The 15,260-nt window shown below is 34.5% G+C and overlaps 1 protein-coding gene across 4 annotated transcripts in view; it reads left to right on the top strand.

The window, feature by feature from the left end:
• BIRC6 (baculoviral IAP repeat containing 6) overlaps positions 1–15,260 on the top strand; it is a 220,746-nt gene that overhangs the window by 197,450 nt on the left and 8,036 nt on the right. For all 4 annotated transcript variants that reach the window (XM_069494939.1, XM_069494940.1, XM_069494938.1 and 1 more), the window contains exons 68-71: positions 270–380; positions 4,953–5,170; positions 7,019–7,180; positions 10,394–10,471. In XM_069494939.1, coding sequence (XP_069351040.1) covers positions 270–380; positions 4,953–5,170; positions 7,019–7,180; positions 10,394–10,471 — 569 coding nt within the window. The remainder of the gene's footprint in view (positions 1–269; positions 381–4,952; positions 5,171–7,018; positions 7,181–10,393; positions 10,472–15,260) is intronic.

The raw sequence follows: 15,260 nt of genomic DNA, 5'->3' as shown, positions 1-15,260 counted from the left end.
TAGTTTAAATTAATATTTTCATAATTAGCAACAGAAGAGAGTGATTCTGCATTATCTATTGTTTCACTTCTAATTTTAAGTTGATGGGTTTTTTTTGCCCTATTATGTTTATGAAATAGAAATCCATTCTCAAAATAGTGTATTGATAATTGTGAAGAGTTTGGCAGTTTTTTGGAATTTAAAATTTGAACTCTAGAAGTGAATGGCTTTTAATTTTAATCTTCTAAAATGTATACTTATGTTATTTATCTTGAAATATTAAATAACAGAAAAAAAACTAGGCGAATACTCAAAGAAGGTGGCCATGAAACCCAAACCTTTGTCAGTATTAAAATCACTTGAAGAAAAATATGTGGCTGTTATGAAGAAATTACAGTTTGGTAAGATGAAATTTTTCATTTGTTTAAGATTTCACTTCCATTTTTTAGCAGTGCTATTGAAATGTGTTCTAGGAAATTAAAGATTTTAAGAATTGCTTGTAACATGAATTATACTTTATGTGTATGTGTGTGAAAATTTTTTATAATCTTTATCTCTTGAATTTATATCTATATTTATAATTATATTAGAAAATTGAGGCTTCAGTAGAAGGACAGTAGGAACATAGAAAAAATATAAAGTAAGCTAAAGGTCTACAAAATAGGCAGAAAGTATTTTTCTTTATTTACCTCTCCATTTCTGTATATCCTGGTCTAAAGGAAGCCAAGAACTGGGACTTTGAGCTAAGTCTGTTACTCTTACCACTTTAGAGTTCCGTGAGATTCACCTTTAGAAAATATAGTTACACATAGCTCAGTTCTAGCCTTTCCCATTCCAGAACTCTAGACAAATAAAGACTAATGAAAAGATCATATCAATACTACTTATAAGGTGCTGATCTATAAATAGCCACTTAAATTCCCAATTTCGATGACTGTTATTAACTATTATTGTCTGTCTTTGCCTCTTTTCTATCCCCGAGAATGAGCCCAAAGGACCTTGACTATATTAAAAGACTGCTAAAGTGCAAATTTTTTTTTTTTTCTTTTTTTTTTGAGACAAGGTCTCACTCTGTTGCCCAGGCTGGAGTGCAGTGTCAAAATCATAGCTCACTGCAACCTCAAACTCCTGGGCTCAGGCCATCCTCCCACCTCAGCCTCCTGAGTAGCTAGGACTACAGACACGCACCACCACGCCCAACTAATTTTTAAATTTTTTTGTAGAGACGGGATCTCACTGTGTTGCCCAGGCTGGTCTTGAATGGCAGGCCTCAAGTGATCTTCCAACCTTGGCCTTCCAAAGTTCTGAGATTACAGGCATGGGGCACTGCCCCTGGCCTAAAGTGCGATTTAGAAAACATAAGAGTTTTGTCATACTGTCTTTGAAACTGCAGTAGATATAATTTAGCTTTTGTTCTGTTTACCTCTTAGCTTTGCCATAAAGATCACAAGAGATAATATATATGAAAGTGATTTACACTTTTGTTTGAGGTTTGGTTAGGTTCTAATGATATTATACCTTTTTACCTGACTCAGTTTGGCAATCTAGGCTGTTCCTTTCACTCTATTAACTTGTTTTTTAAACTTCTGAAGCATCATTTTTTTGAAAGCTTTTTTGTTTAAATGTTAAAGGCAAGTACTTTATTTGGTTTATATGAATTTGATTAAGCATTACCAAGGTGGTTTATGGCTTGTTTGGATTCCAGTTTTCTATGATATTTTATCAAATAGTTCTGTATTATTTATTATCATATAAATTACCCCCAAAACTTAGATGCTTAAAACAACTGGCCTTTATCAGCTCACTGTTTCCGTGGGTCAGGCATTTAGGAATGGTTTTAGCTCACTGTTTGGCTTAGGGCCTTTTATACAGTTGTAGTCACAATGCCGGCTGGAACTCTGGTCATGTGAAGGCTTGGCTGGGGCTGCTCAGTTTTGTGGTCACTGATAGGAAGCCTCAGCTACTTCCCATGTAGGCCTCTCTGTAGGGCTTCTTCAGTGTCTGCACACATCAAAGCTAGCTCTCCCAAGAAAGGAAATAGGAAGCAACGGTGCCTTTTATGACCTAGTCTTGGAAAGCACAGACCATCACTAAGTCTGGCCCATGCTCAAAGAGAGAAGAATTAATTTCTACCTTTTTAAAAGAGAGGTCAGGCACAGTGACTCACACCTGTAATCCCAGCACTCTGGGAAGCCGAGGCAGAAGGATCGTTTGAGGCCAGGAGTTCGAGTCCATGTATATAAAAAAAAAAATATTTTTTTAATTAGCCAAGCGTGGTGGCACATGCCTGAAGTCCTAGCTACTCAGGAGGCTGAGATGACAGGATCACTTGAGACCAAAAGTTCAAGATGTGATAGTGAGCTGTGATCATGCCACTGCACTCCAGCCTGGACAAAATATAGTGAGACCCTGCCTCTAAAAAAAATAAGAGAGAATTTTCCTGAATTTTGTTTGTGTATATGTGTTCATGTTGGAAGTAAATATTTTATTGAACTTTAGGTTTTGTTCCACTTAACTGGGACATCAGAAATATCTGTTAATGTCTTTCAAAACATACTGCAATGTCCTTGTAGTTCAAAGTGTTTATCCACATTCCATCTCTACAAATTTTTAACTCGTTTTTTCAATCTAGTAACTTTCATTTCATCAGTGTGAATGTGTTTATGCATCCCCGTGCATGAGAAATTCTGATTTGAAATGATTACCTCTAAGAAATTCAGAATCATATGTCCAGAGCCCTTCATTAATGTTAGCCAGCTAGGAGGATTCTCTCATACTACAGTAAATCATAAACTCTCTAAGTTGAACTTGACTTTAAACATAATCAAGTTTTGCTACACATTGACTTTCAGAATAATTCAGAAAAAATGTAAAATTTTTGTTGATGTTTTTATAATAAACTGCATTTTCTACCTTATATTTTTCAGTGCCGTGATTCTTCTACAGCTTGATACTTAATAACTGCTTAATATTCCATAGTATGATATACTGTCATTTGCTTAACCAGTAACTAGCCCTTTAGGTTGTTTCCAGTTGTTCAGTAACATATGTAACATTTTAATGGCCATTATTGCATATAAATGTGTACATCAGGTTAATTCCTTAGGACAAACTAATAGAATAGGAATTACTGACTCAGGATATATGTTTTTAGCAATTAGTCATTATCTTTGATTGAATCACTTAATAAAAATTTGTTATCAATAGACCCTATTTTCTATGGACATATTATATAAAAATTTTCCTCTGGGTATGGTAATGGGCCTGTTTTTGTGTCTGATAGATTGCTATTTATAAAATTCATTCTTTTCTTTATTTTTGAGACAGAGTCTCTGTTGCTGGGTAAAAATACAGTGGCATTATCGTAGCTCACTGCAACCTCAAACTACTGGGCTTAAGCAGTTGTCTTGGCTCACCCTCCCAAGTAGCTGGGACCACAGGTGGTATGCCACCATGCCTGACTAATTTTTTAATTTTTTGCAGAGACAAGATCTCACTATGTTTTCCAGGCTGATCTTGAATTCCTATCCTCAAGTGCTCCTCCCACCTCAGCTTCCCAAAGTGCTGGGTGTGAGCCACTTGGTCCAGCCTGCTGTTTATAAAATTCAGAGGAAGTTTATCCCTGTAGTATGTGAAAGATAGCAGTGTTTGACAAATGAAATAACCCCAGTTTACAAGTTTACTGATAGGAACTATTCAGTACTCTTGTTGAGACATAGTGCATTTGATGAGTAACAGTTATATGTACCAGGTGATAAAATAAGCTTTCAACATTGCTTGTTAAATTAGGCTCTACATATATATATAATTGATGATAGTTTCTACACAAAGTGAACTAAATTATTTTTTGTCTCTGAAAGATTTGTTAAAGATTATCGTACTTCTATTTAAACACAGCAGTGCCCAGACCTTTGTAGATCTTTCTGTTTTTCTAGATTATAAACTCCTTGAAGGCAAATGTAGTTTCATCTGAGTCATTTGACCCAAAGAGCCTAGCTCAGGACCTTGCACTTAGTATGCTTTTGGTAAAATTTACTGAATTAATGCTAATTATAACATATATGAATATTTTTCCATGTATTTAGAATTGTATGGAGCATAAGATCAAAAGTTTTCATTGCCTGTAATGACAATATTTGCCCTAACCGGTGGTTTTAATTTAGTGTTAAAGTTTATGTAAGTAGCTTTATTTTACACATTTGTGAAGGATGGGATTAATCTGAATTAGTGATAGTTTGAATTCACTTTTTTCTTTCTATTGTCTACATAACTTACAAAGTAAAGAATAACTGTGTCCTTCCAAATCTTCCTAAATAAATGGTTTATTATGATTTAGAATTAAACCATTAATTATATATGTTCAAAGGACTTAGAAGATAGTTTTTTTCTCCTGAGTCAGTTAAACATTACCCTTGTAATCTTTTATTCTTTTACCATAAATTTCTGAAGTAATGTAAAAAATAAATTCTAGCTTGGCATTTCTGTTCTCTAATTCCAAACCAACACAAGTTCATAAAGACTTATTTTACTTTTAAAAATTGAAATATAGTGAGAATACTTTTTATAATTTTACATTCTGAATTATTTTGGCAAAGTATTATGTAACACCTTTTAAAACCTTTTTTTAACAAGCTCAAAATATGTACTACTCTTTTAATAATAGATTATTCACCTGCCACTTTGTACTGTTGTTTAGCTACTTGATATAATTTACCTAGTATATCCACGTTGTAGATTAAAAATCATGTCTTGCTTTTGCTTCCAATTCATAGTCCATCCATCTAACAGTGTTAACACATATATGTAGGTATTGGATAAACATTTATAGTTTGCTGTTCTTTCACACTGTAGTCCTCTCCATTTTGGGTGGAAGAAGGACTAGTGATTATTTGTGGTTTTTATTATTACAACAGCTACTCTCATTGTGGTTCCTTTTTTTGTTCAGTGGGTTTTTTCCCCCCTTCTTCTTTTAGATACATTTGAAATGGTTTCTGAAGATGAAGATGGGAAATTGGGTTTTAAAGTAAATTACCACTACATATCTCAGGTGAAAAACGCAAATGATGCAAACAGTGCTGCCAGAGCCCGCCGCCTTGCCCAGGAAGCTGTGACACTGTCAACCTCGCTGCCTCTGTCATCATCCTCTAGCGTGTTTGTACGCTGTGATGAGGAGCGACTTGACATCATGAAGGTAGAAACAAGAACTTTTTTTCTATATCTCCCTGGCAAATCTAATTACTCAAATATTTATACAAAATACTAGAAATAATATTCATTTCAATAAATTTAATAAAAATTTTGGTGACCATGGACTTCAGTGAAAGAAGTCCTTTTCTCATGTTAGTTCAGAGTGTTGGATCAGACTACTGTCAAAATAAAAAGTTAGAAGAAAATACAAAAAGAGCCATCTTTGAGCAAAGGCTGTATGCAGCCAGTCACTGTTTCAGAGCATCGTATCAAAAGATTTAATGCTGATCAGTAGGAAAAAAGTAGTTTTTACATGTTTATATGTTTTATAGTTTTACTCTCCAGAGATAGATCTTTTTTTCTTCTCTAGGAAATTTATGTATTTATAAATCCATAAGTTCTATAAATTAAGTAATGAATCGTAGTACAGTGATACATAATCTGTACCTTTTAGGTTTTAACACTGGCCTCAAATTCCAGGAGATTGCTCCATCAACTAAATCCCAAAGATTTGACACCTGAAAAAAAAACTTTCTTTACTTTTATGATTTAATTGATGGGTTAAATATTCTATCTTCTTTAGATACACAGCAAACTTTTGACCCACTGACTCATGGGAAGGTTTTTATTTGTTTGCTTGCTTGTTTTGCTTTTGGGGATAATTTTTCTGAAGAAATCTCGTGGACCTTGCTTATTTGGCCACACACTTACCTGTTCCTTTTTGTAAGCAATGTAACCCTTTATAGGATCATTGCCTAAGAAAGTACAAACCACACAAGTAAAAACTTGAGTTTGTCTCTGTTAAGCATTGTGGTATACCTGAAAGATCCCCACGTAGAGCCCCAAGGCAGAAATCACAGCTGTAACAAATTGAGACTCTAGTGCCCTTTTGCCTCCACACACAGCTCTTAAGGATGAAGGGTTTTGTTGCTCGTGTGTTGCATAATAAATATGTCTTGATTGACTCAAACAAAATTCATTGAATAATTCTGGCACTGACTGTAAGGTTCTCTGCTGTTTCTTGGACTACCAGTAACCCCTAAGGAAATACCTACTGTTTTCTCAAAATCTTTTTGTCATAAGATGTTACATGAGAACTTTGTTTCCTGTACCTACTTGTTACTATCCTAGAGATGAATACAAAACAGTAAGTTATTTCTTAAAGCAGTCACTTATATGAAGATTTAAAGCAGATAAATTTCCTCATACCTTTGAGATACAATGAATGTACGTAAAATCTCAAATTGTTGAAAATACTATAGAGAAAGTCATGAAGGAAAGTTCTCAGAAAAAAAGTAACTTACTATTTTAAAAGGTATTTGATATTAAGGTAAATTTCCTGCTGCCAATAAAGCATCTTTCTTTGAACAGCCTACTTTCACCAAAACCAAATCAATTTAATTCTAACCCAAGACCATTTCCTATTCCTGTTATTATTTTTAACATTTTTTGGGAGACAGAGTCTCGCTCTGTTGCCTTGGCTAGAGTGCGGTGACATCATCATAGCTCACTGCAACCGGAAAGTCCTGGACTCAAGTAGTCTTCCTGCCACAGCCACCGAGTAGCTGGGACTACAGGCACGCAGCATCACACCCGGCTAATTTTTCTTTATTTTTGTGGAGACAGAATCTCACTCTTGCTCAGGCTGGTCTCGAACTCCTGACCTCAACTGAATCCTCCCACTGCAATATTATTTTTAACTTTTAATTTCGTTTTTAATGCAATCTTGTAGAGTCGTATATAATGCAACTGTCAGAAGGTTGTTCTTATTTGATGTTGGATTATATTTTTCTAAATATTAGTGTTTAGGAATAATAATATTGATTTTTGTGTGTTTGTGTATGCATTCTAGGTTCTGATAACTGGTCCAGCCGACACCCCTTATGCAAATGGCTGCTTTGAGTTTGATGTATATTTTCCTCAAGATTATCCCAGTTCACCCCCTCTCGTGAATCTAGAGACAACGGGTGGTCATAGCGTACGATTCAATCCAAACCTTTATAATGATGGCAAGGTAAAGTAATTGCAGTATTTTGTTTCTAACGCCAATGTATTGTATACAAAGGATTTTTGTAAATTGAACAAAAATACTGTTTTGGTCATCTTCTTATTAATATTAAGAGAACATGAGTTTCTTCATGCTACTATTCCCTTATGTGCACAGATTAGCTTGAGGGGTAAGAGAAGGCAGCAACACTACAGTGTTAAGAAGTACTTACGGTCTTAGGTTACTGAGGGACTCACTTACCCAGCATATCCATGGCCAACTCCTGAGAGCTATCCCTGCTCAGGATATATCAGGGCCAATGTGTATCTTTGCCCCTTAACTTTTTTTACTTCCCACATCTCTGGTTCCAGTCATCTTTTCACAAGTGCTGAAAGAAGATGAATGGCAAAAGCATGATACCATGTACTCTGATTTCCTTTTTTGCATATCATAACTTCTTTTTTGCTATCTTAAGTTCCTTTATGTTCCATGATACACACTATTGTGAACTTACTTTTAAAGTGTAATTTATATTAAATTGTTTTTACATTTTCTTGTATTAAAAACAGGAAGATGCATTGCTGTAAAAAAAATACTGACAGAGGTATAATAAAAATCATCTCACATGACAGTAAATTTTTTAAAATTGGATTTAAAAAGAACAATCATCACTTTTCGAAGTAATTTTGGGCAGTTTGATGGAATTTCAGTGGTAAATTCTATGCTGAGTATTCAGTGTTTAAAAACTACTAGGTGAGAAGAAATGTGTAGACTTCATAAGCAGCCAGTTCTTTGATGATGTGAGAATGGCAAGTACTTGAAATTGATTGTTTTATCAAAGATATCCCCAAGTTTTCCGTTGGTTTTGCCTTATTTGTTTCAAAACGTACAGCCTGCTTCATATCTGTGGCTGCAAGTTATTTTGTCTTCATCAATAGCTGGAATTAGTTTTCTGGGTTTGTGTAGAAGATTTAATCAGAGGCAGACCTTACTTTCTATGGAAGAGCAAAGAACAGGTTTTATATAACCAATTAGAGAAGATGAAACAGCAGTCTTTACATAAGAGACACTGGAACGTGAATATAGTTTAAGTATAAAATATTAAAATTTATTTAAGAAATTAATTCCTTAAGGCTTCATGGTATAGGGAAGAAAATAAGGGCTTGGGAGTCCAGTGTCCTAAATTATATCGTCTTTTACCGTCATAACTCCCTATGTGTTCCATGATACACATCATTATAAACTTAAAGTTTACACATTGGTAACATTTAACATATCTAGATAGGGATAATAATAAGCAACTTGCCATTGCCAGTCATAGGAATGTTCTAAAGATCAAATGGGACATGTCTGACAGTACTTTGAATATTATACAAGGCCACACAGGTACAAATCTTTCTGAATTATTAGTGAAACTACCCAAGTGAATTCATGTATTTTGCATTACTGCTTTCACAGAGCATTGAAAGAGTAAAAGAGAAGGACCTCTGTGCTTTTTTAAGAACCTGCTTATTTTCCAAATCTATTGCCCATTATAAGAAGTTGTAAATTTACCATTAAAAATTCACAAAATCTAATGAGTTTTTTGTTTTTGTTTTTCGAGACAGGGTCTTGCTCTGTTGCTCAAGCTAGAGTGCAGTGGCGTCATCACAGTTCACTGCAACCTCAAGCTCCTGGGCTCAAGTGATCCTACTGCCTCAGCCTTCTGAGTAGCTGAGACTACAGGCACGCGTCAGCACGCCCAGCTAATTTTTCTGTTTTTTGTAGAGACGGGGGTCACACTCTTACTCAGGCTTGTCTCAAACTCCAGGCCTCAAGTGATCTTCCTGCCATGGCCTCTCAAAGTACTAGGATTACAGCCATGAGCTGCCACTCCCAACCTTCAGTTTTATTTTTAACACAAGAGTAGTTTACAAGTACAGACAAAATGTCCTCAGTTCTCTTTTTCCCATTGTCTAAGTGAACGAGTATCTAATATGTCTTAAAGTATATTTCGAGAAACTCTGGGAATCCTCAAGACCCTTTGAAGAGGGTCTGTGGTGTCCTCCGATTTCCAACTTCATGTTTGTGTGAAGCCAGATTCCATATACTTCAACAAAAACAATATTTTACAACAAGTTGAATGTAGAGGCAGATATGAAACCAAGCTCTCTTCTGTTAAGCCATGTTCCATTGTCAAAATTTAGAAAGAGATTTACAAAATCTAAAATAGTACCACTTTTCCTCACTAAAAATTTTGGTTTTTTGGAAAAGAGTTATTTTTCTAAAAATAGAACTACCATGTGATCCAGCAGTCCCACTGCTGGGTATATATCCAAAGGAAAGAAAGTCAGCATGTCAGAGGGACATCTGTACTCCTATGTTTATTGCAGCACTGTTCACAATAGCCAAGATATGGAATCAACCTAAGTGCACATCAGCAGGTGAATGGATAAAGAAAATGTGGTCAGCATACCCAACAGAATACTATTCAGCCATTTAATAAAACATGAAATCCTGTCATTTGTGTCAACATGGATGGAACTGGAGAAGACATTATGTTACATTAAATAAATCAGGCACAGAAAGATAAATACTACACGTTCTCATTCATATGTGGAAGCTTAAAAAGTTGATCTCATAGAAGCGGAGAGTAGAATAGTGGTTACTGGAGTCTGGGAAGGGGAGGAAGGAGGAAGGAATAGAGAGGTTGGTTAATGAATAAAAAACTACAGCTAGATAGAAAGAATAGCTTCTAGTGTTCTATAACACAGTACTATGACTATAGTAAATAACAATTTATTGTATTTTTTTTAAATAGCTAGAAGAGAGGACTTTGAATGTTACCAGCACAAAGAAATGATAAAGGTTTGAGGTGATGGATACACTAATTACCCTGATTTGATCATTACACATTGTATATATGTATTGAAATATCACACTGTATCCCATGAATATGTACAATTATTATCTGTAAATTAAAATATATGTATTTTAAAAGAGTTATTTTTCATTAAAAATGTGATTTATGTTGATATGTAATAGGTGCTGGTTCATATGAAGAAATTATAGTGCCACACAGATTTGGATCACATGTGAAGATGCCAATTTGTTAACAAAATGACCTTTAGGATTTTGTCTTGGGACATAAAACTAAGATACTTGGACATGATAGCATTTCATTTTTACTTCCAGTTGTGACAGTTTGCTTTTTAGCACTCTCTTTCAATTCTGTTTACACTTTTTCCCTTTCTTTTTCAGGTTTGCTTAAGCATCTTAAATACATGGCACGGAAGACCAGAAGAGAAGTGGAATCCCCAGACCTCAAGCTTTTTGCAAGTAAACAAAAATTCTTTGACAGTTTCACTTAGAGAATAAAAAACTATGGATTTTTTAAAAAGATAATTTAGTGACCAAGAATAAATATAGTAAACACAGAAAAAGGTAGATTGGTTGGAAATACATATTAAATAGCTTATAAGTGAGACATCAGTATAGTGGCGTCTAATGTTACCTAGAGTTTAAAATCTCAAGTTAGGGTATAAGACAAAAATTGAGGTTTGTCAAAATTCCCTCAAAAAAATTACTGAGTTGCTCTTAAAATACACTATGATGCATCAAGGTAAGACAGATAGGTCTCTCCCATCTCTGAGTTCAAACTATAGAGCTTAAACTTATGTGAATAGAAGTTAATTACTCTATCATATTTCTTTGGATATGATACGGTTCTTCTATAATATTTAATAATTTAACCTATCTGAGGCTCAAAAGTACTGTCCTGAAATGCATAAAACTTGGGATTTATAGTTCTTATTTTGCACAGCATTTGATATACAGATTTCATAATCTTGAATTTTATAAGTTATTTCCACAAATCACTTGAACATATATGTTACATAATATCTCATCAAACATTTTTTGCTGGTACTTTATCTTAACAGTTCAGAATCTCAGCAAACTGGTGGACAGGTACACATATTGATAATATGAATTAACTTATTGCTTATTTATTTAGGAAGCAGAAATAATCATTGTTGCTACATAATATTTTTCTTACATGTAATGTGTATACACGTTTACAGTTTAGTGTTTAAGAAAAAACATCATAAATTATCCCCAGTTAAGCCTACTAAAGTTGACCTACCCTGAAAAGATTCTTTTCCTACATTCTTATTTTGCATTAGGTGAATTAAGATGTGAAAAATAATACTTTAGGATGTTACCTTTTTTGACTCTCTGAAAAGACCTTCTGTTATCTTCATAAATTAAATAAATAGTTTTACAATACAGTATTTTCCTTTTTGCTAACGTGGAGACCAAGAAAAAAAGTGGTTACATGATTTATGCAAAGTAACTTAGGAAGTTACTAGAATATTCCTCTAAGCTATTCTTCACTTTAAAAATGAATAAGTCAGTTCCAGTCCAAAAACTTTAAAATATTTTTCTGCATGTATGTTACTCTTTTCAATATAAACTAAGCTTATGATGAATTTAACTATGAAAGGAAACTCAGAGATGTTCTGCTTTTAATGAGGTTAATTACTTACCTGAGAATTGAATTCAATTTTTGAATTTTCTGCTGAATTTATATAGTTTTTAAATAAATTTACAATTAATTTTCAAGCTTATGAGATTTGGTTTGCTTTTCAGCTTTCATATTGCCTGTGTATTCAGTACACTATATACCAAAAAATAAACTTATCCTCAAGGGTTTAAAGTTTGGAAACTTACAACCCATGCATTTAAAAACGATGTTTTCTATATATTCCCTTTAGGCTTTTTTGTCATATGCATAGTTCACATAGTCATAATCAACATAGTTGGTAAATTATTTGTGTGCTTCTCTGTTTACTTAACATTAGAGCATATCCATTTTTCTAAATTACATTCTTAAAATTTCTAATTGCTATATAATCTTTTGTATATATGGTGTAATTCAACTATTTCCCAACTATTGACTAAGTATTTCACTTCTGAATTCTTCTTGTTTTATAATACTACTGTTATTTATATGACTTTTGCTGTATTTCATATAGTTTCCTGAATCTGTATTTCCAAATCTGTGATGAAATTGACTTGGGCAGGGGAGAGTATATCTTTTCAGTGGCAAGAGTGGATATCTTTGTCATCTTCCAGATCTTATGGGGAAAACTTTTCAGTCTTTCCCCACTGAGTATGATGTTTGGTGTGGGTTTTTTTTATCATTCCCTTCATCGTGTTGAGGAAGTTTCCTTCTACCCCTAGTTTGTTGAGTGTTTTTTATCATAAAAGTTTGTTTACTTTTTGTCAAATGCTTGGAATGATCTTGTGACTTTTTTTTTTTTTTTTTTTTTTTTTTTTTTTTGAGACAGAGTCTCACTCTGTTGCCCGGGCTAGAGTGAGTGCCGTGGCGTCAGTCTCGCTCACAGCAACCTCAAACTCCTGGGCTTAAGCGATCCTACTGCCTCAGCCTCCCGAGTAGCTGGGACTACAGGCATGCGCCACCATGCCCGGCTAATTTTTTGTATATATATATTTTAGTTGTCCATATAATTTCTTTCTATTTTTAGTAGAGACGGGGTCTCACTCTTGCTCAGGCTGGTCTTGAACTCCTGACCTCAAGCGATCCACCCGCCTCGGCCTCCCAGAGTGCTAGGATTACAGGCGTGAGCCACCACGCCCGGCCATCTTGTGACTTTTTAAAAAAAAATTCTATTAACATGATGTATTATAGTCATACACTACATCAAGTTGCTTTGGTCAGTGATAGACTGCATATACAACAGTGGTCTAAGACTATAATACCATATTTTTACTGTACCTTTTCTATATTTAGACACACTTACAGTTGTGTTACAGTTGTCTACAGTGTTCAGCCCGGTAACAGGGTATACAGGTTTGTAGCCTAGGAGCAATAGGCTAAACCGTATATCCTGAGTCTAGATGTGTGTAAGTGTACTGTATGATGTTTGCATAACGAAAGTGCCTCGCAATGCATTTCTCGGAACGTATCCCCATTGTTAAGTGATGCATGACTGTATAATAATTGATTTTCAGATGTTAAACTAATCTTGCATTCCTAGGGTACATTCTGTTTGGTCATGGCATATTAATTCTTTGTATCTGGTACTAGATTGAGTTTCCTCGTATTTTGAGGATCTTTACATCAATATCCGTAAGATAAATTGGTCTGTAGTTTTCCTGTTGTATTTTATTAACATTATACCAGAAAGAAATGCCAGTAAGTAGGAACACATTGCTTTGTTTTATTCTATTTGAAACTTTTTCTCTACAGCCAGACTCAAAAGCCTCAGAATAGCTTATTTATTTCTTTATAATTAGACTTTGGTACCCAACATTGTACTCAATATTTTTATTTATCATATATGTACAAAGGGGAAAGATTCTTTTGCCACATTGAGACTCTTCCAAATTTTCTTTAAGGTTATGTACAATTTAAAAGATCTTCAAAAAATTTTAGACAGTTACCAGCATTATTATAATAATTGCTTAGCTTTTTTCCATGAGATTCCTAAAAGTATTTATTTGTATAAAAATAATCATATTTTTAATCTTATACCGTAGTTCTCATACTAGCACCAACCTAATAGTCTTGACTGTTTGCATAATTTAAACTCAAAAATCATATTATTCATTAGAATTGTGATCAAGAATGATTATATTTTATCAATAGCACCAAGTTTAGTATTGTTTATGTAACATTTATTTATTTATTTTTTAGACAGTGTCTTGTTCTGTTGCCCAGGTTAGAGTGCAGTGGCGTCATAACTCACTGCAACTTCGGACTCTTCGGCTGAAATGATCTTCCTGCTTCAGCCTCCCAAGCAGCTGGGACTACAGGCGCAGACTACCACATCCAGTTAATTTCTGTTTTTTTGTAGAGACAAAGTCTTCTCTGTGTTGCTCAGACTGGTCTCCAACTCCTGGCCTAAAGCAGTCCTCCTACCTAAGCTTCCCAAAGTGCTGGGATTGTAGGTGTGAGCCACCATGCCTGGCCATTAAAAAACATTTTATTATAAACATTTCAAACATAAGACAGTACAGAGTATACAATCCAAAATGTTAATTTGCAATAAGTAACTATTTTATATGAAATAATAACGTCTTTGGAGTAAGGAAGAGAAGCAGTTTAATTGGTAAAATGCTTTTCACCATTTCAAAATGGTAGTGACCTACTTCAGTGGAAAACTATGCTAGTGAATAGCACTATAATCACAAGCTGATTTCATTTCATTTTAAGAAAACTGGTAGCACATGTTTACATTTGTGGCCATTTATGAATGGTTGATTATAGGAACCACTAAATATGTTTAACTTTTCTTGCATACACAGACAAGCATCTGTATTAACGTGTGGTTGGAACAAACTATTCACAGGAAATTAATAGGCACTTCAGATGTCTACTATGTCTGAGGTGGGAGGATTACTTGAGCCCAGGAGTTCCAGGCTGCTATGAGTTATGATGGCAGGACTGCACTTCAACCTGGGCAATAGAGCAAGACCCGCCCTGTCTCTGGAATAAAAAGAATAACTGCTGTGTATTAAACACTTATGAACCCTACTATCTTTTTTTTTTAAAGGCTTATTCTCGCAGTCATCCTGTAACACAAGCAGGTGTTATCTCATTTTACAGATGCTGAAAAAATAGATTCTAAGGGATAGATTACTTTTTCTCTTGTGATTTCTCTGACTTCAAATATTATACACTGTCAGGGCTAGATAAAATTTTTTTTTTGTTTTGAGAATACTGAAAATCAAATTCTTTATGCCTAGTGTTTTATGTGCTATAATAAAATTTGCTGCAAAATAAAATGACTCTATCCAGTTCAGACAATCCAAATGTCCAGAAATTGCATAAAATGAGTATTAAAACTTTTTTTTTTTTTGAGACAAGGCCTTGCTCTGTCATCCAGGCTGGAGTGCAGTGGCCCAATCGTAGCTCACTGTAAGCTTGAACTCCTGGGCTCAAGTGATCTTCCCGTGTCACCCTCCCAAGTAGCTAAGACCATAGGCACACTCCAGGATGCCTGGCTAATTATTTTTTAATTTTTTGTAGAGACAAAGTCTCACTGTGTTGCCCAGGCTGGTCTCAAACTCTTGGCCTCAAGCGATCCTCCCACCTTGGCCT

This window comes from Eulemur rufifrons, chromosome 19, assembly GCF_041146395.1.
Source record: "Eulemur rufifrons isolate Redbay chromosome 19, OSU_ERuf_1, whole genome shotgun sequence".
Classification (NCBI taxonomy): Eukaryota; Metazoa; Chordata; class Mammalia; order Primates; family Lemuridae; genus Eulemur; species Eulemur rufifrons.
This window is presented reverse-complemented; position numbering and strand designations above follow the sequence as displayed.